This window comes from Aotus nancymaae, unplaced genomic scaffold, assembly GCF_030222135.1.
Source record: "Aotus nancymaae isolate 86718 unplaced genomic scaffold, 86718_ANA_hifiasm-v0.15.2.pri h1tg000025l, whole genome shotgun sequence".
NCBI classification, from domain to species: domain Eukaryota; kingdom Metazoa; phylum Chordata; class Mammalia; order Primates; family Aotidae; genus Aotus; species Aotus nancymaae.
The window spans coordinates 15,651,007-15,677,422 of NW_026988438.1; the positions used below are offsets into that span (position 1 = coordinate 15,651,007).

Consider the following 26,416-nt stretch of genomic DNA (forward strand, 5'->3'; position numbering starts at 1 on the left):
TCTAAGTCAGATAGTGTTCTCAGGATGCAATGGTGAGCCAAATTACACATAGGCTTGTTCCCAAGGAGTTTACATTCTAGTGGAAAAGACATATTAATCAAGTAGTTATACAAATGAATGCCAACCTGTAATAGTGATAAATGCTATGATGGAAAGTAATTGATGCTATAAAAGTTTATCACAACAGGACTTGACCTAGTCAGCAAGGTCAGAGAAGCTTCCCTAAAGTTTAGTTGATACCGAAAGAATGAGCAGTAAATGCTAAGATGAAACTATCAACTGAGTAAACAGACAACCTACAGAATAAGAGACAGTTTTTGCAATCTATCCATCTGACAAAGGTTTAATATCCAGCATCTATAAGGAACTTAAACAAATTTACAGGAAGAAAAAACATTAAAAAGTGGGCAAAAGACATGAATAGATAATTCTCAAAAGAAGACATACATGTGGTCAACAAACACACACAAAAAAAGCTGGCCAGGCACAGTGGCTTACGCCTGTAATCCCAACATTTTGGGAGGCTGAAACAGGCAGATCACTTGAGGTCAGGAGTTCAAGACCAGCTTAGCCAACCCCGTCTCTACTAAAAATACAAAAATTAGCCAGGCGTGGTGGCAGGCACCTATAATCCAAGTTACCCAGGAGGCTGAGGCAGGAGAATCACTTAAACCCAGGAGCTGTAAGTTGCAGTGAGCTGAGATTGTGCCACTGTACTCCAGCCTGGGCGACAGAGTGAGACTCAAAAAAAAAAAAAAAAAAAAAAAAAGCTCAACATCAACATCACTGATCATTAGAGAAATGCAAATCAAAACCACAATAAGATACCATCTCACACCAGTCAGAATAGCTATTATTAAAAAGTCAGAAAATAACAGATGATGGCAAGGTTGTGGAGAAATAGGAATGCTTTTACACTGTTGGTGGGAGTGTAAATTAGTTCAACCATTGTGGAAGACATTGTGGTGGTTTCTCAAAGACCTAGAGACAGAAATGCCATCCAACCCAGCAATCCCATTGCTGGGTACATATGCAAAAGAGTATAAATTATTCTATTATAAAGATACATGCATACGTATGTTCACTACAGCACTATTCACAACAGCAGAGACATGGAATCAACCTAAATGCCCATCAATGATAGACTGCATAAAGAAGATGTGGTACATATACACCATGGAATGCTATGCAGCCATAAAAAGGAATGAGATCATGCCCTTTGCAGGGACATGAATGGAGCTTGAGGCCATTATCCTTAGCAAACTAACACAGAACAGAAAACAAAATACCACATGTTCTCACTTATAAGTGAGAGCTAAATAATGAGAACACATGGACACATCGGGGGTAACAACACACACTGGGACCTGTGGGAGGGCAGGAGGTGGGAAGAGAGAGAGGATCAGGAAGAATATTTAGTGGGTACTGGGGTTAATACCTGGGTGATGGGATAATTTGTGCAGCACACCATATGGCACACATTTACCTATGTAACAAACCTACACATCCTACACACGTACCCCTGAACTTAAAAGTTGGAAAGGAAACAAAAAAAATGCCTTTTGATGTCAATTGAAACGATGAGAATGGATGTTTGCCTGTCTGACAGTGTTGGACAGTATTAAAATGGGCACTGAGATATAGTCAGTGATATTGTAAGTTGGTACCACGTTCTGGGAAGAGACTTGATACTATATTCTAAGAGCTTTTAAGCTTAATTTCATATGCACTAAGCAATTTCTAATTTTAGTTTGGATTCTCATGTTTATGAGAATAAACTCTCTTGAGGAGACACAGCACTGTTCATGGCACTAGGAAAATGATATTTTTCATTTTTAAATTTTAAATTTAAAAATTGGCCTTATGAGTCTATGTGTCTAATGAGAGTCTATCCCTAAATGGTAGCTCTCTTTATGAGATTCTGGCAAAATCAGACTCCCGAATCTGTAAATCAAAAGCCAACCCATGGACTATGGTTAATTGAAGGAATAAGAGTTCCCTGAAGAGGGTGCTTGACAATGATGCAGTTGGTGATCCTTTGCAACACCTTGGCTGACTGCTCCCTGTTCAAACTGCAACAGAAAATATAGATTGAGTTTTATTTGAAAAGAAACTAAGAGAATGATATGCTTCAGGCTGGTTTGGGAAGAAGTATTCCACGTATGAGCAAAAGGGTAGGGCAGGAGTAAACTCTATGTGCATTCTGAAATAATTGGCAGCTTTGCAGTCTAAGATGAGTAGCCTTAGGTGACAAGAGAAGTGACTCAAGAGTTCTTAGGCCATCTGTTGGAACAAAGGTGATTTTAGAAAAAAAAATCTAACAACTTGTGATGGTGCTAAGATTAGGAAAGTTATACCCTATATCCTGACTTTATCTGCAATGTTATAATTTTTGTTATTTTTGTAAGGAAGAATGCATTCATATCTTACTTGAGTAATTTGAAAATATTCAATAAAAATTTAAGGAAATGCCAAAAAAATGCTAAGATGATAAGGAATAAGAAAAAATATTTGAAGCAGATAGAAGAGCATTATCTAAGCCCTTTGGAAGAAGAGATCCTAGTGAGTCTAGAGTTCCATCAAAGTCCAGTGTAGCCACAGTATGGAGACAAGGCAAGAGATGGTGAAGTATAGGGGTAGGAGAGATCTAAGAGGTAGGTAGGCCAAAACCGTGCATGAACTTAAAGGAGAAAAAGTCTGAAGGGTTTTAAGAATGAAAAATGTGATGTGGTCATATTTAACCTTTTTATGTATACAAATAATCCAACAATAATATAGAGAGCAGATAGGGCAGTTGGGAAGAGTGGGTGTGGTTATACCCAGAAATCTGTTGTAGATATAATTGGGGAAATGGTAGCTTTGACTAGGATAGTGGTGGGAGATTCAAGAGCTCTTTAGGAGGTAAAAAAGGCAGCAGTTGTTAGAACATTGATACTTTGGAAATGGTGTTGAGGAACAGAGAGAAGCCAGTTCTAATGTGTGGGTTTTTCTTGGTCAAACGGTGGCAATATCCACTGTGACAGACAATAGTGGATGAGAATCAGGATTGAGGAAAATGATATGAGCTAGTTTTATGCAAAATGAACTTGAGGTACCTCTGAGTAAACCAAAAGAAGTAGGCAGTTGAAACTCAGAGTAGAGATTTGAACAGGTGATATGATTGGTGAGTCATCTGGATATAGGTATTCATTGAAACCACAGGATCTGATGAAAAAACTGGTACTCATTTTGTCACCTGAACATTCATGCAGCAGCTAAAGTATGTTGCAATTATTCCTCCAATAGCTAACAAAAAGGATAAGGTACATGAAGTTGAATATTTGCCAGAATCTAATGATCAGAGAAAGTCTGAGATGGTATTTTATTGACATTTTACAAAATTAAAATGTAATGTTACTTATTTTTGTACAGATTTTATTACTTTCTTAATAAATCTTACATTTTTAAAGGTTGTTCATGTGCTTCAAGGATTTATGTGATCAGATCATCTCACCTGGCATTTAATTAATAGGATGCAGTTTATTTTAGGTAGTTTATCATGTAGTTTTCATATTATGTTTAATTTTTATGTGATTAAGATTCTTCTTATTACCTTAATTTGGGAGTCCATGTATGTGCCTAAAGCGAATTAAGTGTTAAGACAATGAAGAAAAATGCAGATAAACTGGCCTAGTAAAGTAACATACCCCCTTTCCTTTTTTTTTTTTTTTAAACATTTCAAAATATCTTATTGGATTGAGTGTCAGGGCCATTTCATTCATTCATTGAGTGAATATTTACCTAGGACCTTTTGTGTTCTAGGCATTGAACTATGCACTGGTGAATAAAACATAGTGTATTATGGAAGATAATAAACAAAGTCTAGTACACTGTCTAGTACTAGTTGGTGCTAAATAAATATTTGTTGGCAAAATAAACCTAATATCTAATCTAAAAGTTATGAAAGTTAAAAAAGAAAGTGTTGTGATAGAGAATGAGGAAAGGAAGCTACTTGGATTAAATGATCAGAGTAGAGGTCTATCTAAAGAGAAAATATCTGAAGACAAGATTTGAAGACTAATTATGTGCCACTCATGCTTAGCATTCTGGTCAGAGGAAGCAGCACGGGCATAGACCCAAAGGCAACATCATGAAAACAGGTAGTTGTAGTTTCTGCTCAGTATCAACTTACCCTTCTTCTAGCAACTTTACACAACCATTGCTGCTCTACTTTCCAGCCACGTACTTCCACCGAAGGTGACTCCACACCTTGCACAAGATCTCAGGTCTGGCTAATCAGAACACTGCATTTCTCTGGTCAGGGTTTAGGCCTCTGACCCACTAGGACCTGTGAGATATAATTTAATTTTACTGAGAATGAAAATGAGTGGGGGGCTCTTAAACAATATACTTGAATTTGGGGTGAAAATAAGGCCAACAAAAAAAAAGTAGAGGACCAACAGAATGGTCAGAAATCAATTCTCTATGTACACAGGCGGTTAGGTTGGGTAACACTTGACTCTCAAGAACATAAAAGATCTCTGTGTTGTTGAAACATATTGAATGAGGGGGAAGTGGGCTTAAAGATGATTCTGGGGATGTAAACAGAGTCCTATTAATCTCATAGACTTTGATCGTGAAGTTTGGATTTTATTCTAAGAACACTGAAAATAAACCATTTAAAGTAGAAAAATAACATTCAATTTACATTTTAAAATTACTCTGGGTTTGTAAAGATGGTAAAGAAAGGATTTTGTGTTCTTGTGTCAGTTTGCTGAGAATGATGGTTTCCAGGTTCATCCATGTCCCTACAAAGGACGCAAACTCATCATTTTTGATGGTCGCATAATATTCCATGGTGTATATGTGCCACATTTTCCCTGTCCAGTCTATCATCGATGGGCATTTGGGTTGGTTCCAGGTCTTTGCTATTGTAAACTGTGCTGCAAACTGACACAAGAACACAAAATCAAACACCGCATGTTCTCACTCATAGGCGGGTGTTGATCAATGAGAACACATGGACATAGGGAGGGGAGCACTATACACTGGGGTCTGTTGGGGGGAAATAGGGGAGGGACAGCGGGGGGTGAGGAGTTGGGGAGAGATAGCATGGGGAGAAACGCCACATATAGATGAAGGGGAGGAAGGCAGCAAATCACACTGTACCCCAAAACCTAAAATGCAATTAAAAAAAAAATGAAATGACATGCATTTGGGGAATGTGTGGTGGATACCAGAGCATATTAATGTTAAACTCCAAAAGTACTTTTATCTCAAAGATTTAAAACAAGATAAAGATGAAGAACTCTAAAAAAAAAAAAAAAGAAAGAAAAAGAAAGGAAATTCTCTTCTCAACAAATAAGAAAACTGGTAACAATTGTTAGCATGAAAAAATTTTAAACTCTAGAAGTTAACCAAACTTTGCTATATTTGTAGCAATCCAGGGTGGGTTTATTCAGGAAAAACAGCAGAATCTTGGTAAGAATGGCAAGCTTCTTGGCACTTTACCTTGCCCTATTCTCAACTTTCCCTCTCCAGCACCATAGTAGCCTTGAAAATAAACATTCTGCAATCATGGTGAAAACCAGCTCTTTGGTAGCTTCCGAAAGGGATAGAACAAAGGTAGAGTTCCTTCTAAGCCTCTATTGAAGAACTGTTGTTTTACCTGTCTGGTAGTTCCCTTGATGACCCACTTGCAAAGTTGTCTTTATTTGACCTGACTCAGAGCTCTTCCAGCATAAAAACATTTTCCCTGGGGTATTTTTGAAAACACAGGCAATTTATAAACTTTCCAGCTGCCTAAAATTGTGGATAACAGCTGGGACAAACAATTGATTAACCAAAGGGCTTCTAAGGAAAGGCTTAGGGAATGAGATTTCCATAGAGGCTTTGAAAAGTTTCAACATCTTTTTGGAATCTCCACATGAATGTGTAGGGCTGTGTGAATGCTCAGGAAAGACCTAAGAAGGCCCTATATTCTCATCTTGGGATAATCTTGAGTCTCTGTGCAATCAGGTAGTGAATGCTAACACAGGCCTATCAACTGCCTGTCTCAATGTTTAAAGCATTCCCCAACATTTACACAGAACTTTTTGGCAAATGTATGTAAGAACATATCTGTTTAATTATTAGCTGACTACTAAGATAACTAATCAGAGACTTTAGTGGCCACACATGACAAAGAATATAGACTTTATAGGATTAGTTCACAAAAGTCATTGGGGAGCAGAAGTTGGTAGGATAATCTGATGTCCAGGGTCGCCATATTATTTAAAAGATCCAGTTTTCACAAACACACCAAACCACATATAAATGTGCAAAGAATCAAGAAAGCATGGTCCATATCTAGGAAATAGAATAGAAACTGCCCAGGAAACATAGAAGTTGGACCTACTAGGCAAGTACTTTAAATCAGTTATTTTATCTAGAGAACTAAAGGAAACCATATCTAAAGAACTAAATGTAAATATGAGACTAATATCTCACCAAACAGAATATCAATACAGATAAACAAATTATAAGAAACAAATAGAAATTCTGAAATAAACAAGAAAATAACTGAAATGAAAACTTCACTATTATATTGGGGATATCCAATACCATACTCAGGGTTCAATGATTCACTAGAAAGACTCATAGAACTCAGAAACTGCCATATTCATGGCTACAGTTTATTATAGCAAAAGGATATATCATAATTGACAGAGGGAGAAGTTACATGGATTAAATCTGAGAGAAATCAAGTTCAAACTTCCAAGTATCCCTTCCCAGTGGAGTCACATAGGTATGTCCTTAATTGTTCTAGCAGGAATGTATGACTACACATGTGAAGTGTTGCTAGAGAAGTTCACCTAAGCCTTGGTATCCAGAGTTTTCATTGGGGGTCAATCACATAGGCATGCAGTGCCCATATGAATGACCTCAGATACTCAGACTCCAGTCTTCCACAGAGCAAAATCAGGCATTCATCACAAATCACTTTTTTAGGATAAACTTATCCAGTCAAACTGGTACAGTATAGCCCAAGGGCTAAGTCATACAAAAACAGGGGTTTACCATAAATACCATAAATACAGTATGGTTCAGGGTTTTAGGCATACAGACACTCATATCAGGAAGAATATTCCAAGGGCTCAAAGGCTACTTTCCAGGAGCCAGCCAACGGCCAGGCCTGAAGATAAACACTTCTTTTAAATGTATAAGATTTGAGCAACCCAATCCTCCTACCTAAGGGTTTAACAGCAGGTTTGAGCAGGCAGCAGAAAGAATCGGCAAACTTGAATATGGGACAACTGAGATTATCCAGTCTGAAGAAAAGAAAGGAAAAAGAATGAAGGTAAATAAATATAGCTTGAGAGACCTGTGTTAGTTCATAAGCATATCATCATATGCATAACGGAAATCTCAGAAGGAGAAGAGAGAGAGCAAGAGACAGACAGGAAGAATGTATCAAGAAACAATGGCCAAAACTTCCAAAATTTGATGAAAAACATCACACATTCAAGAGCTCAATAAACTCCAAGCAGGACAAACTCAGAGATCCACACTTAGATACATTATGATCAAACTACGGAAAGACAAACAGAGACTCTTGAAAGCAGTAAGAAAAATGTAATTTAACATATGGTTGCACTATTGCTTTCCAGCCTGGGTGACACAGTGAGACCATGTTTGAAAAAAAAAAGAGGAGAAATTAAGATATTTCCAGATAAGAAAAGCTGAAGGATTTTCTTACCATTAGATCTGTCCTACAAGAAATGCTCGAGGTAGTACTTCAGGGTGAAATGAAAGGACACTCAACAGTAACTCAAAGCCATATAAAGAAATAAAGATCTCCAGTAAAGGTAAACATATCAGCAAATACAAAAGCTTATACTATTGTAATTTTGCTTCATAGCTTCACTTATTTATTTATTTATTTATTATTTTTAATTTTTTATTTTCTACATGCTTTAAAAGACAAATGTGGGCTGAGTGCAGTGGCTCATGCCTATAATCCCAGCACTTTGGGAAGCCAAGGTGGTTGGATCACCTGAGGTCAGGAGTTTGAGATCAGTCTGGCCAACATGGTGAAACCTTGTCTCCACTAAAAACAAAAATTAGCAGAGCATGGTGGTGCATATCTGTAGTCCCAGCTACTCAGGAGGCTGAGGCAGGAGAAAACCTGGAATGCGGTTGTTGGCAGTGAGCTGAGACTGTGCCACTGCACTCCAGCCTGGGTGACAGAGGGAGACTCCATCTCAAAAAAAAAAAAAAAAAGGACAAATGTATAAAACAACATAAATCTACATTATTGGACACACAATGCAAAAATATGTAATTTGTGACATCAATAACATAAAAGGGATAGAGTTGTATAGAAGCAGAGATTTCCTATGCTATTGCAGTTATCAATTCAAATTTGGATGTTAAATATGAGCCCCATAGTAACCACAAAGGAAGTATCTACAGAATGCACAGAAAAAGAAGTGAGAAGGGAATCACAACCTTTCACTACAAAAAAATCAACTAAACACGAAAAGAGGCAGTAGTGGAGAAAATAGGGGACAACAAAGTAATAAGACAGGGTGAAAAACAAAATTAATAAAATGGCAGAAGTAAATCCTTTCTTGTCAGTACTTAATAGATTAAATTATCAAATCAAAAGTCAGAGACTTGCAGAATGGAGTTTTTTAAATGATCCGACTATATGTTGTCTACAAGAGACACACTTCATGCCTGGCATAGTGGCTCACACCTGTAATCCTAGTACTTTGAGAGGCTGAGGTGGGAGGACCACTTGAGGCCAGGAGTTTGAGACCAGTCTGGACAACACAGAAAGACTCCCATCTATATAAAAATTTTAAAAACTTTAAAAATTTTTTAAATTTAAAAATTTAAAAAAATTTAAAAGCCAAGTGTGAAGGTGCCAGCCTGTAGTAGCTACTTGAGAGGCTGAGACAGGAAGATTATTTGAGCCTAGGAGGTTGAAGCTGCAGTGAGTCAAAATTGCATCACTGCTCTCCAGCCTGGCTGACAGAGTGAGACACTGTCTTCTTAAAAACATAAATTATATCCAGATTTCTGAAATTTTTTTTCACTTAGCAATATTCCTTGAGATTTTTCCCTATTAATACATAATCTCCCCATTCTTTGTTACCACTACATGGTGTTATATAGTATGGACACCACATCATCAATCCCTTATTGATGATGTTAGTTCCAATTACAATTATCAATTGTACAATCAGTTACGAGTAATACTGCAGTGAATGACCTTATTTATATACCCTTTTCCAGCAATATGAATATAAGTTACCAGATGTGGTATATGTAATTTTTATTTTGATATGTATATCTACACTGTCCTCCATAGGGACCCTAGGAATTTATATTTCCACAGTAATGCATCTGTGCTGTCCTGCCATAACCTTCACTCAACACAGTGTGTTATCAACTTGTATCTTGTTATATATTTAAAAGGCATTAATATTTCCCTTTCTGTGAATAGTTGCTTATACTGCTTCCCCTCTGTCTTAGTCCACTTGGGCTGCTATAATATATAACATAGACTGGGTAGCTTATAAATAACAGAAATTTATTTCTCACAGTATAGAAGGCTAGGAAGTCCAAGATCAAAGTGCTGGTAGATTTGACATCTCGAGAGGGTCCATTTCCTGATTCCTAGATGGCCATTTACTGTGTCCTCACATGGTGGAAGGGGCAAGGAAACTTCCTGGGGATTCTTTAATAATGGCAATAATCCCAATCATGAGGATTTGCCCTCATGACCTAATCACCTTCCAAAGGCCTCACCTCCAAATACCATCACATTGGCGATTAGGTTTCAACATATTAATTCATACACATTCAGACCACAACACTCACTTCACTTATCTGTTGTTTGTTCTTTTCTCATCAATGCCTAGCAAGTCTTTGTATTTTGGGGAGATTATCCCTTTGTCTATAAGATACAAATACTTTTTTTCTCAGTCTATCTTTTGATTTATGGTTTTTGCTTTGCAAAAAAAAAAAAAATTTCTAATATAGAAAATTTTGTCAATCTTTTATGACTTCTGGATTTTGAATAGTTTTTGAATGAAGGGTACTATATCATTCCAAAGTAATACAGGATATCGCTTGTGTTTTTTCTATACTTCTATGATGTGTGGTAGGGATTAAACTTAATTTTGTTTAAAATGACAACCTTCTTGCCAGTACTATTCATTAAACAATCATCTTTTTTTGTAACTGGCTTACTTCCTATAACATACACTAAATTCACAGACATGTATGGGACAATTTGTGTACTTTTTACTGTGCATCATTAGCTATTCATGCATCAGCTCCACACAGTTTTAATTAGAAAGGCCTTCTATTATATTATGTCATACAATGTTATAAAATAATACATTTTTATTTCTGGTGAAAGTACCCTCCTGTAATGCTCTTCTTTAAAACAAGAGGTTTTCTTGCAATTCTTGATTTTCCAAATGTAATTCAGAATCCATTTGTCTTTTTCTTTAAAAACTTTTCTATTTCCTTATAGTGTATAAAGGAACTCTAAGAATACATAAAGAGCTAGTAAGACTGGCTATGTGTAGTTGGGGAGTAGTAGTCATGAGAACTAGGCAGATGAGGAATTGTAGAAGAAAAATGAAACTTTTCACTATCTGCTCTTAATATTTTATTTTTGAACCATCTAACTATATTCCCTATTCAAAAATACATACATAACAAAGAAATAATAAAGGACCTTGCCATTGAGAAAAGAAGCTAGAAGGCATAGGCTGGCAATAGTAGACATTCCTATTTCAGTTCTCTCCACTTAGCTTTCCTGGTATTTTAAAGATGAACAGAATGCTCAAAGAGAGGGGCTTACAAACTCTCTGGTGTTTCTTTCTGAGCTCCCCTTATAACTGCACTGGTACTTTCAAGTACCTTGCCAAAAATGAAGTGTACACATGCTTCATGAGGGAAAAAATGGGCTCATAGCAATTTTAATTTTTGTTTCAATTATAAGTCTGTTTCTTTTACATGGCCTCACTCAGATAATACCAGCTTTCTGAAGAAAGAATTAAAGGTAACCACTGGTATGACAGAAGTAGGGTCTGGAAGGCTCAAATCAACAGAAAAGAAATAAAAACTAAACCACTGCAACATGTTATAAAAGAGAAAAATAAATCACTATAATAAAGAGAAGTCAACAAAAAATACATATAAAACAGGATGGAAGCGTACTAGCCTCTGACAATCATGAAACAAAATCTGTGGCATGTGAACTCATAGACTTGGTTCCAATAGGAAATAAATCTATAACATAAAGATTAAAAAAAAAGAAGGGTGGAAGTAGTAAGACTAAACATCACAGTTAGCAGAATAAATGTGAAAGTATAAAAACCCCCTGGTAAATGTCTGGAGTATAGCTATTTTGTTTGGTTGATTGAGAGTGCAAACTCAAGTATAAACTGCTAGAGGATCCAGGGTTAGGAGAAATATTTCTGCATGCTGAAAAGCCTAACCAGAAGAGCCATCATACTGCCACATCATGATGAGCCGAGGGGGTAGTTAAGACCTGGCCAAGGTTCTCCTCAGGAAGAAACTCTGAATTTGCTCTTAATCACAGACAAACGATCAATTGAGGGGCAGATTTCTGCTCCATATAGCACAGACTCAATAATTTTACTCCATTAAATGTTTAAGGAAGGTGTAACCAAAAGCCCACTGTGGCACATTTAAAAAAAAGAGAGAACAAATTCAATAAAGCCCCCATTAGAATGCCCAGCTTTAAGCAGTGTTGCTTCCTGATATCCCTCCAAGCTTAACTATTTATGTAATGGAGACCAAAGTAATAGAATAAAGGTACTATATGGAATCATAAACTATGAACCAGCCATAAGTTGGAGAAAACCTGTGTTTAAAACAAATTGTAAGAATTCTTTATGTAAGGATGTTAAAAGTAGGTCTATTTGTCAAGTTTTTGGTTTTTTTTTTTCCAATTTGACTCTTAATTTTGTTTGTGGCATTTCTTTTGACTAAGAGAAATATTTCTTTTCTGTATTATAATCACATGCATTTTGCTTTCTTTTGTTTATATGCTTGAGCTACTCTTTCTATATCAGAAATTAGATCAAAATTAAATTATATTTTGTTTCCCTCCTTTCTTTGCTTACTTAAAATTCTATGTACACTGTACTAAGAATTTTCATATATATATATATATATATATATATATATATGATTCTATTCCTAGTTTTTCTTCTGGTGTTTTGATGAAGCCCATGAATTTAACCGTAAACTTCTGCATTTATTAACTATACACGCTCGCCTCATTCTTTGTGGTTGACATGAAAATGTGTTGCTCAGCTCTCCCTTCAAAAAACCTATTGTGAGGGAGTCCTGGCTCTCCCTCAGCTGCTGATCCCAGACAATGACTGGGCATGGCAGCAGTACTAGAGCGTTTATTCCTGCTCAACGACTGATACTTCCAATGGTACTGTTAGTTCTGGAGTTCGCCATCATCCTAGCCAAGACTTTCTTGAAGCTGTATTGCATTCTGAAGCTCTTCTTACCCAATTCTCTGACTAACCCTGGTACCTTTCCCCATTATCCTTCACAAGTATTTTCCTTAGCAAATTTATTATCGCACATATAATTCTGTCTGCTTCTAGGGAACCCAAACTGACATAGTTGGTACCTGGAATGGTCTGAGAATGTACCTGGTAAGAATGAGGTTAGGAGACTGGCTCACTCATGCTCAGTGGGCAATGGGAAGCCCTTATTAAGAATGTGAATCATGAAGTCCTTGGCTTAGATGATGGCTTAATTGCTGAAATTTTCATTAGTGGAGACCTGGAAAAAAGTCCTGGTGGAGGGAAGCACCCTTACCAATGTGACAATTGAGGCATCTGAAGGTTTTGGGAAGAACAACACCTACAGGGACAGCGAAGTCAGTGGGTTATTTATTGCTCAGTTGTATGAATGCCCTGTAAATGGAAGATGAGAAGCTGAGGGCAGTTAACACAACATAAGATAAGTTTTACAGTCACAGGACCTTTTAGGTAGCTTCAAAGAGGACCTTCTACCCTTCAGTGGGAAGTAAGTTCAGGATTTAATAACTAGGGATACAGAGCACCAGGGGTGTTTAAACGCTCAGCCAAGGCAGGTCTGTTATACTAAGTTCAGGACCTTTATGTGAAGCCCGGGACTCTAAAACATGGGTTGGAAATATACACAGAACTAGTCTTGTTATTCACAATGGATTGATGGGCCCCAAAACAATAGAGGCCCGGTAGTAGCACATAATTGTCACACTTTACCATTACAGTCTTAGGGGTAGGGTCTTAACAGCAAGGAGTAGTAGAGATAGATAAAAGAATATGGTGTCCCTATGAAAAATAAGATGGGCAGCGAATTCCTATGCTACTTAACATATAGAATCAGAAGGCAAGAATGGAGCAGCAGGAGAGGCTGAGAGCCGTAGCCCAATAAAACATTGCAATTCCTTGCTGATTTCCCACATCTGAGACTACGTTCAGATCTGGAAACCATCACCTAAGGAGTTGGCCAATTTCCCAAGAGAAAGAACCCTGCAAAGCAATGACAAATATATACAGTATTGCAAAGTTTTCTTCAGTTCTTCCCTCACAGAGATTTACAGACATTTACTAAAGTAATTGTTGCTGTTAAAAGGAGAATAACCAGCCATTTTGAGAACTATTTGACACTGATACATGGAGACCCAGAGTATTTTCATGGCCTTCAGAGTAGGGGCACACAAATGCTAAGTAGTAAATGAGGTCTTGGCTAAAGTAGGTTCACTATGTCCATGGATCCACCCTGTTGGACCATGGACCCCATTTACTACTACTTTAGCCAAGACCCTGAGGTCATTTCCTGAATGTTTAATTGGAATTTACATACTTGAAAACTGAAGTTAGCCTCAGTTGGACAATTTCTTATCCCAGGGGTGATAGAAGGTATTAGTGCAACCATTAAAGATCCAAAGAATGCAGGGATGGTGGTCCTTATCATATCACTTTAATTCATTAGTCCGACCCTGCAGAAACCAGATGGATCTTGAGGAGTATCAGCACACTACAACAAGCTCAACCAAGCAGTAGCTTGGACTGCAACTGTTATGCCAAACAGTTTCATTGCTAGAGCAGAGTAGTAAGGCCTCAGGTACATGTCCACTGGTTTAGTAAATGTGTTCTTTCCATTCTAATCAGAAATTGTCTGCATTCACATGAAAAAGACAAAAATACTCATTTGCTTCTGGGCTATGGTAACTCTTTGGCTGTGTGTCATAAAATAGTCTGAAGAGATCTGAACTATCTAAACATCCCATAGGATATTATGTTGATTATGTTGAGGACATAATGCTGATAAAGTGGTTATCACACTGGAGGTCTTGGTGAGATACATGTACTCTAGAGTATCGAAAATAAACCATTAAAAGACTAGTAGACTTGCCACTTAAGTAAGAGTCCAGCAGTCAGGGCTAAGCCAAGACATGCCCATCAAAATAAAAATAACACATTGCCTCAAGCCTGTAATCCTAGCACTTTGGGAGGCTGAGGCGGGCGGATCACGAGGTCAAGAGATCGAGACCATCCTGGTCAACATGGTGAAACCCCGTCTCTACTAAAAATACAAAAAATTAGCTGGGCATAGTGGCACGTGCCTGTAATCCCAGCTACTCAGGAGGCTGAGGCAGGAGAATTGCCTGAACCCAGGAGGCGGAGGTTGAGGTGAGCCGAGATCGTGCCATTGCACTCCAGCCTGGGTAACAAGAGCGAAACTCCGTCTCAAAAAAAGAAAAACAAAAAACACATTGCTGCATCTTGTATTCCCTACTGAAGAAGGAAGCTCCTAGTGCCGGGTTAGGCTTTTTGGGTTCTGGGGGCAACACATTCCACACTTAGGAATACTGCTCTGGCCATGCACAAAGTGATAAAAAAAGGTAGCCAGCTTTTAGGGGGGCCCTAAATAAGAAAGAGCTGTGCTAGTAACGAAAAAATTATGGATTTGATAAAATTTAAAATGTAAGAAATAACAGTCAAAACAGAAGAAAGTGGCAACTGGGAAAAATGTTTGTAAAATCTGTTAGAGTTATCATACTTATTATAAAAGAAATACTTCTAAATTACCAAGAAAAAGACAAGCCTTTAAGTTGCATAAGGATAAAGGAAATAAGCAGGCATTTTGTTAAGGAAAAAAAGTGAAAACTGCAAGTAACTAGTTATGGCTTCATTCTCTAATTGGCCAAACCACCAAAAAGTTGTTTTTCCTCAAATTCCTTAGCTATGTATAAGAGTTTTCCAGAGCTTAAGTGTTATCTCCATAGAGGCCTTTTCTGACCCTTGCATGGAAGAGGCCTCCTTAATATTGCCTCCATTTAAGATATTTGGAAAAGCGGGTGAGGAGGGAGGTAGTGTAACCTCTTTTCTTGAGTGGTCCACTCAACATCTTCAAGTTCCACATTCCCTCTTGCTACTCATTTCTCTAGCAATTTGGTCACCGCTCACTTTTTCATACATCATTGGAAATTCACCGAGCAGAGCCCCGCTAAAGATGATACTGCTGTTCCTACAAAGGCCGTTGTATGTAAGATAGGGTTGAGCGTGAGGAAGACCTAACTCCTTCTAGGCACGATCATATCAGGTTGTTTCAGTGTCTCATATTTTTCTGAAGGGCCAGCAAAACTAAGCCATAAGAAACAGGAATTTTCCTGAATCCTCCAACATTCTCTGGCATAAAAGAAAAAGGGGTCAGCTGAGAGACTATATTCCAGTAGGGAGATCATCTGGTCTACAATGAAACCACTCCCAGGCTGCAGCATGATGACTTGGCAGTAAGAAGCAAGTATCCATAGAAGAGGTTACTGCTACATCATAAGAGCAAGTGTGTATCAACATCTGACGTGGCAGCCGTACATCTGGTCCTCAGAGCAGCAACCTCAAAAAAGCAACTGGCAACTGGCAGTTAGAGAAGGAAACGTCACAGCTACTATTGGAATTTTTGGTAATCTCAAAGAAAAAAAAAAAGGAAACAGTGTTGGCTGAGAAGAAACATATTAAGTGAACAGGATAAGGAGAACTTTTGCCCTTACTGTATGTACTAAAGAGAATTGCAGAGAACTGTGAACATTTGTTATAGGGACATTTCATGAGCAACTCAGGACCCTAATTAGGAGATAAATGTCTCGGAAGACTAGGATTTTCAAACATAACCAGTAAGACAAAAATATTAATACTACTATTTGTATATATTATGACTCTTGATCATCCTGACTGGTATGGTCTGAAGAAACACTTAGGACTACCAGACTGCCTCATTTCAAAAAAGAATGTAAGATAGCTTATAGGGGTAGGCAAAATATAGCCTAGTAACATCATCTGAAGTAGATGAGAAGGAAAAAGGGGTCAAAAGTGAGACTAATATAAACAATGAATACCAAAGTGCCCTGTTTTCTGGGATGGAGCACAAATTTAGCTTTAGCTTCTTATCAGCAAACATAAAAAGCCAACTCACAGTGTACCCAAGATAGCAGCAAATGAACTGTCTAGAAGAGGTGCAAATATTACCGTAAGGCAAGAATGCAGTAACCAGTCCACACAAAGAGCCCATTGTGTAATGTAATCAACATTCCTATAGAAGACACAATGATGAGTTTCATAGAACTGTTTATAGAACCTGCAATGCTAATCAATGGCTTCAAACTCAAGAGACATTCTAGGGGAAGGCAGGAAGTTAATTGTCCAGGTGCACTTTACTAGGTACTTGCCAGACTTAATTCCCAGGTACTTTTCAAAGTATCTGAAGAAGTGATAAAAAGCAAATCCCTAATATTCCTTTATAAATACTGTTCACCACAGTCAAACCCATAGAAGACACATATTAGTTAGTTGAGGGTTCATTACTGGAATTCAGCCATTTTAGGGTTCTAGGAAAAACATAGTCTTAATAAACATTGAGTGGGTATAGAAAAACTTGAGTTTAATATTCAGTAGTTTCTGAGGGAATACTCTAGAGCTTGGCCAAGGTCCTCTTTAGAAAAAAAAAAAAAAGATTGAATCTGTGCTCTCACACAGACAGATGGGCCATTTAGTTTCCAAAGTTCTGCTCAATATAACCTAGTCTTAATTAATTTTAGTCTGGATATTTAAGGAAAGCATAACTAAACATAGTGGCCATTAAAAAATCTTTTCCCTCCTCGCAATTTCCAAAAGACATCCATAGAAAGCCTAACTTTGAGTACCGTGGTTTCCTGATGTTCTTCCAAGTTAAATTATTTGTGTAATGTACATTGAGGTATTTGAATGAAGTGACCTTCTGTACAGAATTAGGAACCAAGTGAAATTTGGAAAACATCTTGGTGTTTCTCATCTCTAAGAGGTCTCTATATATGCAGGATATTAATTTATTTTTTTGAGGCAGAGTTTCACTCTTGTTGCCCAGGCTGGAGTGCAATGGTGTGATCTCGTCTCACTGCAACCTCCACCTCCCGGATTCAAGAGATTCTCCTGCCTCAGCCTCCCAAGTAACTGAGATTATGGGTGCCTGCCACCATGCCCAGCTGATTTTTTGTATTTTTAGTAGACACGAGATTTTGCCATATTGGCCAGGCTGGTCATGAAGCAGGACATTAAATTGTTATCAAATATTAATGTTCTAAAATTTTCCCACTTGTATTTTTTCTATTTATGTTTTTTGGCATAGTGAAATTTAAAATTTTCCTGTAATTGACGTAGCAATTCTGGTTTTACTTTTTATCCTTAATGGGTCATTTCTCATCTAAGCATGAGATGTTCGCCTACATTTTCTACTGTTTATTTTACATGTCTTTAAACCTATTAATCATTTTACATTTCTTTTGGTATATAGAGTAAGAATGGAATTTACTGCTGTCACCCCCTGAGTTAAGCAATTGTCCCGGAACAATTTAAAGAATATTTCCACTTTCCCCAGTAATGTGAAATCAAATCATTACCTTATTCTAATATTTTTTGATAAAATGTTTTTGTGCTTCTGATTCTATCCATTAATCTATACATTCCTGCATCCATTCTACCCTGATATAACTGTAACTTAATAATATATCCAAATATACAACTTTACAAGTCCCACCTCTCCCGTTACTCTAAAACTTTTCCTGGATATTCTTGCCCAACTTTACTTCTTTATAGTTTCCATTTTAAATTTCGCAGTCTCTGAGAAAGGGCTCCAGCTCCATGTGCCTTATGCATTATATATGTTGAAAGTACTGGATTCCTCAGACTTCAACTAAATGTTTTTCCATGACTTTGTCTCTCCCAATGACAGGGTAGACTAGAGGTGGGGATGAGATGGAAGGGGACAAGGAAAGTGCTGAGTTCTCAGTTCTAGTTTTCTCTCAACACCAGAAACAACTGCCACTATTTTCTCCTGAATAACCTAAGAAAAATGTATCGTGCCACTCCCAATATTAGTTATCTTCAAAAACATGTCTAGTCTAGTCTCATGAAGAAAGGCATATTCATTCCATCTATCAGCAGGACTTTGACTCTGTGGCTTGTTAAAAACAAAACAAAACAAATACTGCCTACTTACGAAAGAACTAGAGTCAAAAATCAAGTACTTACTAGGGGATGGATAGAAAAGAGAATAAAGAAGCCTAGGAATTAAAACAAACAAACAAACCAACAGAACTGCCAAATACGGAATCAAGCTTTATTTTTACTGAATGACAGCATAAGCTTTTAATATAACATAGGCGTGTATAATATTGAACATATTTTAATTTGAAAATATAGGGAAAATACATTTAATTATGACATTTTTCTTTCTTGGTTTTACTTTGAATTTGACATAAGAATTTTAATACCTTTTTGGCCGGGCGCAGTGGCTCATGCCTGTAATCCTAGCACTTTGGGAGGCCGAGGAGGATGGATCACCTGAGGTCTGGAGTTTGAGACCAACCTGGCCAACATGGTGAAACTCCATTTCTACTAAAAATAAAAAATTAGCCAGTGGTGGCATGCACCTGTAATCCCAGCTACTTGGCAACCTGAGGCAGGAGAATAGTTTGACCCTGGGAGGCAGATGATGCAGTGAGCCGAGATCATGCCATTGCACTCCATCCTGGGTGACAGAGTGAGACTCCCTCTCAAAAAAAAAAAAAAAATAATAATAATAATAATAATAATACCTTTTTTACTAAGATATAAAATGTCAGATGTTCAGAACAATTTTACTGCCAAATCCTTGAAAGACAAAGGGTATTTTATTTTATTCAATTTCATATTCCACCCAAATTGTTCGTAATGGTTATTTATGAACATAAATATTTTTGCTTAATTTTTAAAGAAATTATTCCATATAAATATATATATCTATACATACATATATATATATATAGAGAGAGAGAGAGAGAGAGAGAGACAGACAGACATATATACAGAATTTGGGTATTCCAATATTGTTATATTTAGGTTTCGGTACCATATTGAATGGCAGTTAAATAGCTTCCATTTGTGTCTCCTTTTTCCTACTATCTCTATCAATATGGAATGGCAGAACAAATAATGCCATTAAATTTTTGTAAGATTTAAAATCAGAAAATCAGGCCAGGCACAGTGGCTGTGGCCTGTAATCCCAGCACTTTGGGAGGCTGAGGCAGATGGATCACTTGAGGCCAGGAATCGGAGACCAGCTTGGCCAACATGGCAAAACCCTACCTCTACTAAAAATACAAGAATTAGCCAGGAGTGGTGGTAGGTACCTGTAATCCCAGCTACTTGGGAGGATGAGGTAGGAGAATTGCTTGAACCTGGAGGCGGAGGTGGCAGTGAGCCAAGATCGTGCCAATGCACTCCAGCCTGGGTGATGGAGTAAGAGCCTGTCTCAAAAAATTAATTAATTAATTAATTAAATAAAATCAGATATCTATTCTGGACATCAGTCATCAAACATCACAATTTTGGGAATATATTTCGGACCACCACTTCCTTTTCTGGAAACCACTTTTAGTATAAGAAAAAGAACCAGAATACACCTTGCCAAATTAAGTTTTCCCAAATCACAATTATTCTAAAAATGAACAAATTAAGTCATAAATGTATGTAATCATTTTTGAATGTCTTTGCAGAGAAATATTCCAAGTGCTAAGATAGATTGAACTGCCAACCAAAATTGGCAATCTTTATTTCAGTCTTCACTATTAAGCTAAAAAGGTCATTTTTCTCTTGAATGATGTAAAGAATTGAATTTCTTTCAACTGTTCCAAAAATCTTTAAGTACAATCCTACCTAATCTCGTGTTATACAGCAGACTCCCATGTGGTACAACCAGTTCATCAGGGCAAACACTAAATTATCTGCAATACAAGCCATGGAACATATCCAGTTTATGATAACAATGACTATATCCAGGATGCATTCTCTTTTTAAGGTTTTAGTATAAATTCATTTGGGAAAAGAATAATAGCCAGAGGAGCAAGATCAAAAAAACTCAAAAGCTAGCAGAAGACAAGAAATAACTAAGATCAGAGCAGAACTAAACGAGATAGAGACACAAAAACCCTTCAAAAAAATCAATAAATCCAGGAGCTGGGTTTTTGAATAGATCAATAAAATAGACTACTAGCCAGATTAATAAAAAAGAAAAGAGAGAAGAATCAAATAGATGCAATAAAAAACGATAAAGGGGATATCACCACCAATTCCACAGAAATACAAACTACCATCAGAGATTACTAAAAACAACTCTATGCACATAAACCAGTAAACCTGGAAGAAATGGATAAATTCCTGGACACTTGCACCCGCCCAAGCCTAAACCAGGAAGAAGTCGAAACCCTGAATAGACCAATAATAAGGGCTGAAGTTGAGGCAGCAATTAATAGCCTACCAACAAAAAAAGCCCAGGTCCAGAGGGTTCACAGTGAATTCTACCAGACATACAAAGAGGCGCTGGTACTAATTCTGAAACTATTCTAAACAATCCAAAAAGAGGGAATCCTTCCCAAATCATGCTATGAGCCCAGCATCATCCTGATACTAAAACCCAGCAGAGACTCAACAAAAAAAGAAAACTTCAGGCCAATATCCATGATGAATATAGAGAAAAGAATAGTAAATGAACTCGGGTTCCACATCCTCGTAAAACACTATGAATTTAGGTGTGGGCTGAATTTTTAATACTTCTGTTGGCTAGCCACAAAATTGGGAAGTTTTGGCAAAGGAAAGGAAGAAGACTGAGGTAGAATTGAGTCACTTTTAAAGCCAGATGGTAGATTTCTGACTGTGATTTCTATTTCAGAAAATCTGAGTTTAGAGAACCTCTGTGGTTTTATCTCAACTTTAGCGTATCTGAACATTCTGTTAAAAATCTTATTCTAAAGAATGGTATGATTGAGTAATGCCACTGATCAGTATCTGAGTAGATGCAGAAAATAAAATATTAAGACATTTACTATATATACAGGTGCTATCATTGTGGTAGCTTCCATAACAACCTTTTAAGACCAATTAAGAAAATTAAATACAAAATATATTTTAACTACAAATATATTATATTTAAATTATATGAATTATTATATATAATTATATGTAAAAACAGTGCTTTATATTAAATAAGAACATGTGATGAAGAAACAGGGTTTACCAGGTAAGTTTTAGGCTTGAATTCAAATAGGAGAGAAAAGCATATATTCACTTGGGCATCACTATTGAAGACATAAGTGCTTCTAAAACACACAGGGATACCGGTCATCTTTCTTTTCCAATTGTTTCATCAAGAAGAATCTTTTTCAGGTGGTAAAACTTACAAGCTAAATTAAAATGCACTCTACTCATTGGCAAGCTACATGAGCAAGAATAATGTGATCACAGTACTTGAAGTTTTTGATTTATAACTATACTATTCTCTACTTATAAGGCTGCAGTCTAGGAGGCAGAGCAATGAATCATTACAATTGTCTATCTGGGAAATGTCAAAAGATTAAGTAAGGGTAAAAGAAGAGAGAAAAGAAAAGAACACACCTTTCTGTCCAATAAATATTCCTCAATTAATGGGGATATATCAATAGCACATAAATCCAGTGCTAAAGAAATAATAATTACATTTTTTAAATCTTCAAGCAAAATCACTAATGAACCATAATGCGTAAACTTCCTTAGTGGAAAGCAGATGACCCTTTGAAGCTCTGATAACTGAATGATTTCTCATCCAACTATCACTTAGTAATCTACTCCTATATATACACTAAGAAATTTAAAAAGAAAATTTAAGTTGAGGAAATGAATTAGATATTTGAACCAATCATTACTAGATCAAGCATTTTTGAAAAAGAACACATATAGTTTAATTGATACTTTGCCAATACAAAAATAAGCATCCACAGAATGTTTATTTACTATTTAAATTACTCCATATTTTCATACACTGTGAACAGAAAAATATTTTACCCCACACATAGTAAAAGCAAACAAGTGCAATCTTTCAAATATTAAAAATTAATCAAATCTGTACAACAGATAAATAAATGTATACCTCTAACAGCTTGTAGAAAAAAACAAACAAAACAAAAAGCAAAAACATTTATTGCCCAAAGTCACCAGTTTACTTAAAATTCTACTTATGGTAATACAATTCAATCACAACAACTTGTATGTTTACTATACTGTACAAGTTTAGACTGATAAATATTTAAAATAGGAGGTGGGTAATAGGAAATAGCAAATGGCTATAAAGAGCTTTCCAAACATTGGAAATAATATACAAAAATTAATTAGTGGGGATAACATATTAAATGAATCCACAGGATAACTCGTATTACACTGGTATAGCTTGAGGAAAGGAAACAGGTGAATGTTTGGATTGGAAACAAAATTTTGGCTTTTTTATAAAAAGAAGCAACAATAATATCAACAATGACAAAACCCTGTCATGGAGCCCCAGATCTATTCTGTGAGAAAAGTGTACAAAGATTTAGACTTGCATACCTGAAAACCACAGTTAGGAAGAAAAATCATTTCAGGAAACGTAACATCAGAAAAAGAACACATATAAATTAAAGGCATACTGTTTATCATTCCACTTCATTGCACATATAAGAAAACAATACTGCCGTCATTATTGAGTAAGAAAGTTTCCAATGAAATAGGAAGTTCCACAATGAATATAGGTGCAGACAGTCTTATTACCACAAATTTAGTTATAGCAAAACACTTCATAGTGTCACTAAGTTAATTAAATTATCTATACTTTTTATTGGAACGGTAATCATTTCCCTGCCTTCATATGTTAACTTTAAATCATCTACAAATGGAAATATAGATTCAGTAGAAAAGACTTCACATGCTCTCCTATACAATGTATTCTGGGTTTTGTTGTTGTTGTTGTTGTTGTTTGCTTTTTAGTATTTCACACTGGATATGTACATTCCCAATATATACAACCATACATGTTCAACAGATGTCACAGAACTGTCCACTTGCCGCACAGGTTTATATTTACATATATGTTTATATCTCCAGATAGATGCTCTTCTATTCTAGACAGACACAAAGTAAGCCTGAAGAATTTAGGTTTTTTAGAATTTTTGGAACCTATTGTTTTGATTTATCTTGAATGGATGATAAGATGAGGAGTCCACAAAAAAATGCAGCTATACATGCCAACCTTTTCAAGAGAGAGGAGTTATCTTTAGGAATAATAATCTGTGCAAGATCATTAGTGATCTGAGAAATTTCATGTGCCACACAAACAAATATGAAAGTGCTGACAATGATGTTGAGCATAGGGTTTCCAGGTATCAGTACCAAGATACCCCTTGTGTCCGCTGCCAGCCATATGTGGTACTGGCAAATAAATAGCTAGGAGAAAAAAGATTTAAGTCAGGTATTTACAGAGAATCCATGAATAAATTACAGTTGTTCCTAATTTAAACATCTGATAGCATAATAACATTAGAAAGCTTTTTGTCTCACTATTGGCCCTGAAAAGTCCACTGCAGTCTACTCCTTAGAATTCCAACTGTTAATACAATCTCTCTTATAAATGAGACCAAAGAAAATGATAGAACAATTATTCAAGAACTCAGAGAGGAATTTATTTTCCCTATTTTAAGAGGCAATTTAATAAATCTTACACTCTAAAAACTCCAAAATATATGTTATGATTACAATATAAATTGTTTTAAAACATTCTATTTCAAATAATAAAGCTTGTACTACTCAGAATATATTTCAAAACCTACTGTTCAAACTGATCTTGCAAATAATTTCATATTACGTATCTCACACGAAATGTAACGAGTTTATACTTTCTCCCACAATTTCCAATCATAATAAGGGTAAATTTTATTATGGTACACATCAATAAACTGCATTCCAGTAATAGAATATTTAATTATGAAGATGAACAAAAAATCAAACTCCCCTCAGCTTGATTTCATTTATATCTGGTCTAATATTTTTCTCTCTTGATCTCAGCATCTTGGTTGTGCTTGAAATTCAAGACAATGTAAATAATATTTTGCAAATAATCTATATCTAGTCATTTAAAAATAAGGCTTAAAAACATTTCAAAATACTTCACTATTGTTGAGAGTTCTGAGTCTTTTCCCTGTAATTCCATAATAGCTTTAGTTTAGAAAAAAGTACATCTGATTTTCATACTCACATATATATGTGTCATATTTACACACATACACATGTACATACACACACACATGTAACATCTGGATGTGTGCGATAAGCAAACTATTAATGTACCAACCTCTAATGAAATTTTTCCAAACCAAGCAAAAAAGGAACTGTAAACTGAACGGGCATATCCAGGGATGTTCCTTATTAGGATGAAGGCTAGAATCTAAAGAAAAAGCACAAAGGCAAGTATTAATAATCTCTTCATTGAAAAGTATTTTGTATAAAGCTTTCTTTTAAATAACCTTATTCTTTATGTTTGTGAACTTGACACATACATAATAGTATTTTTATATTCTAAAAGTACTAGAAAGTTATTTTTGTTCTAGAGTCTTCCCAAACTGGATTTCTCAACACATGGTCTGTATGCTGCATACCAATGCACATTTTAAGTAGTACATGGCTAAACAATTTTATGTCTATTGGAAAAATTACAAATTTGCCTAAGGCCCTTTGTGTAGAAGAAGTTGCTATCATATTTATGTAGCAACATTTCACAAAATCCTATGATACAATTTTGCTGCTCTCATGAAGTATCTCCTTGGTTGGCAGTCACCCACTCTCTTTACTCCCTTCAAAATCCTCCTTCTGCTGACAGCCATGATAGTAAGGGAAATGACATGGCTTTTAACATGTCTTCATGTTTGCTCTGCATGGCCTGATAAATGATGTCTTGAATTATATTCACATGTAATATATTTTCCTCTCTGGATCTTTTCTCTCCTGAAAGAATCTCCAGCTTTTGGGATCCTAGCCTTTAGCCCTCTCCCCTATCCTTTGGTACCAGATGGAACAATCTTGCATTTTCTAAACCTCCAAATCATTGTCTCACATCCAGTAACCAGCTTACCAAGCAAAGAATCCTCTCCTTAGAATCCACCCTTTTTATAAAAAAGCAAGAAACTGTAAAGAAAAAAAGTATTTCCACTTTCACAACTACTTTCCAGAAACTTTCTCTTACAAAAGGATTGACAAATCTATTCATACTTCAGGGAAAAACTCATATTCAATCATTCTTGGGATTTTGTCAAAGGATCTAAGAAGTCTCTAGGATGCATAAAAGATGAAATAGGAGGAGATAACATGGGAAAAAGGAACCAAAGTGAACTACTTGAGTATAATTAAGCTGAGTGATTCTCATCGGCAATAGCATCAAAAAGACTCAAATTTGAATCTAGTCTTTTGCGTGTGTTAGTGCTGGGACTTGTGGCAAGGCACTTAATCTTGTGGGTCTTTTTCTTAATTTATACAAAGAAAGATAAGCTTTACTTTGAAAGGTTGATGTGAACATTAAATGAGAAAACATATGTAAGGTACTTATTATAGCACAGGTTGTGAGTCATTTAAAGAAACATTTTAAATAATTAATAGCATAGGTGATATACAAAATGGTGAAAATCATGAAAGTGAGACCTAAATAAAGACTTTAAACATAAAACCATTTAATGAGTTATTATAATTAAAGCATTGCATAACCTGTACAACACTAAAAAGAATGTTGGCTCCATGAGAATAGGAACTGTATTTGATTTGGTAACCACCACAACCCTTGGCATAATATCTAGTATGAACTTTTTGTTTGTTTGTTTGTTTGAGATGGAGTCTCGCTCTTGTTGCCTAGGCTGGAGTGCAATGACACAATCTTGGCTCACTGTAGCCTCAACCTCCTGGTTCAAGTGATTCTCCTGTCTCAGCCTTCCAAGTAGCTGGGATTACAGGCACCCGCCATCACATCTGGCTAATTTTTGTATTTTTAGTAGAGA

The 26,416-nt window shown here is 36.2% G+C and overlaps 1 protein-coding gene across 3 annotated transcripts in view; it reads right to left on the reverse strand.

Annotated features, from left to right (window-relative positions):
• CASD1 (CAS1 domain containing 1) overlaps positions 1 to 26,416 on the reverse strand; it is a 120,565-nt gene that overhangs the window by 49,739 nt on the left and 44,410 nt on the right. Inside the window, exons 17-19 of one of the 3 annotated variants that reach the window (XR_010344040.1) lie at positions 24,727 to 24,819; positions 7,210 to 7,289; positions 4,172 to 4,327 (exon numbers count right to left, since the gene is read on the reverse strand). Coding sequence is in view for 2 of the 3 variants with exons in the window: in XM_021674204.2 (XP_021529879.1) it covers positions 23,556 to 23,822; positions 24,727 to 24,819 (360 nt within the window). In the remaining variant the exon portion in view is untranslated. Of the gene's footprint in view, positions 1 to 4,171; positions 4,328 to 6,633; positions 7,290 to 22,335; positions 23,823 to 24,726; positions 24,820 to 26,416 lie in introns of those variants that run through there. The other 2 variants (XM_021674205.2, XM_021674204.2) reach the window with 2 other exon arrangements.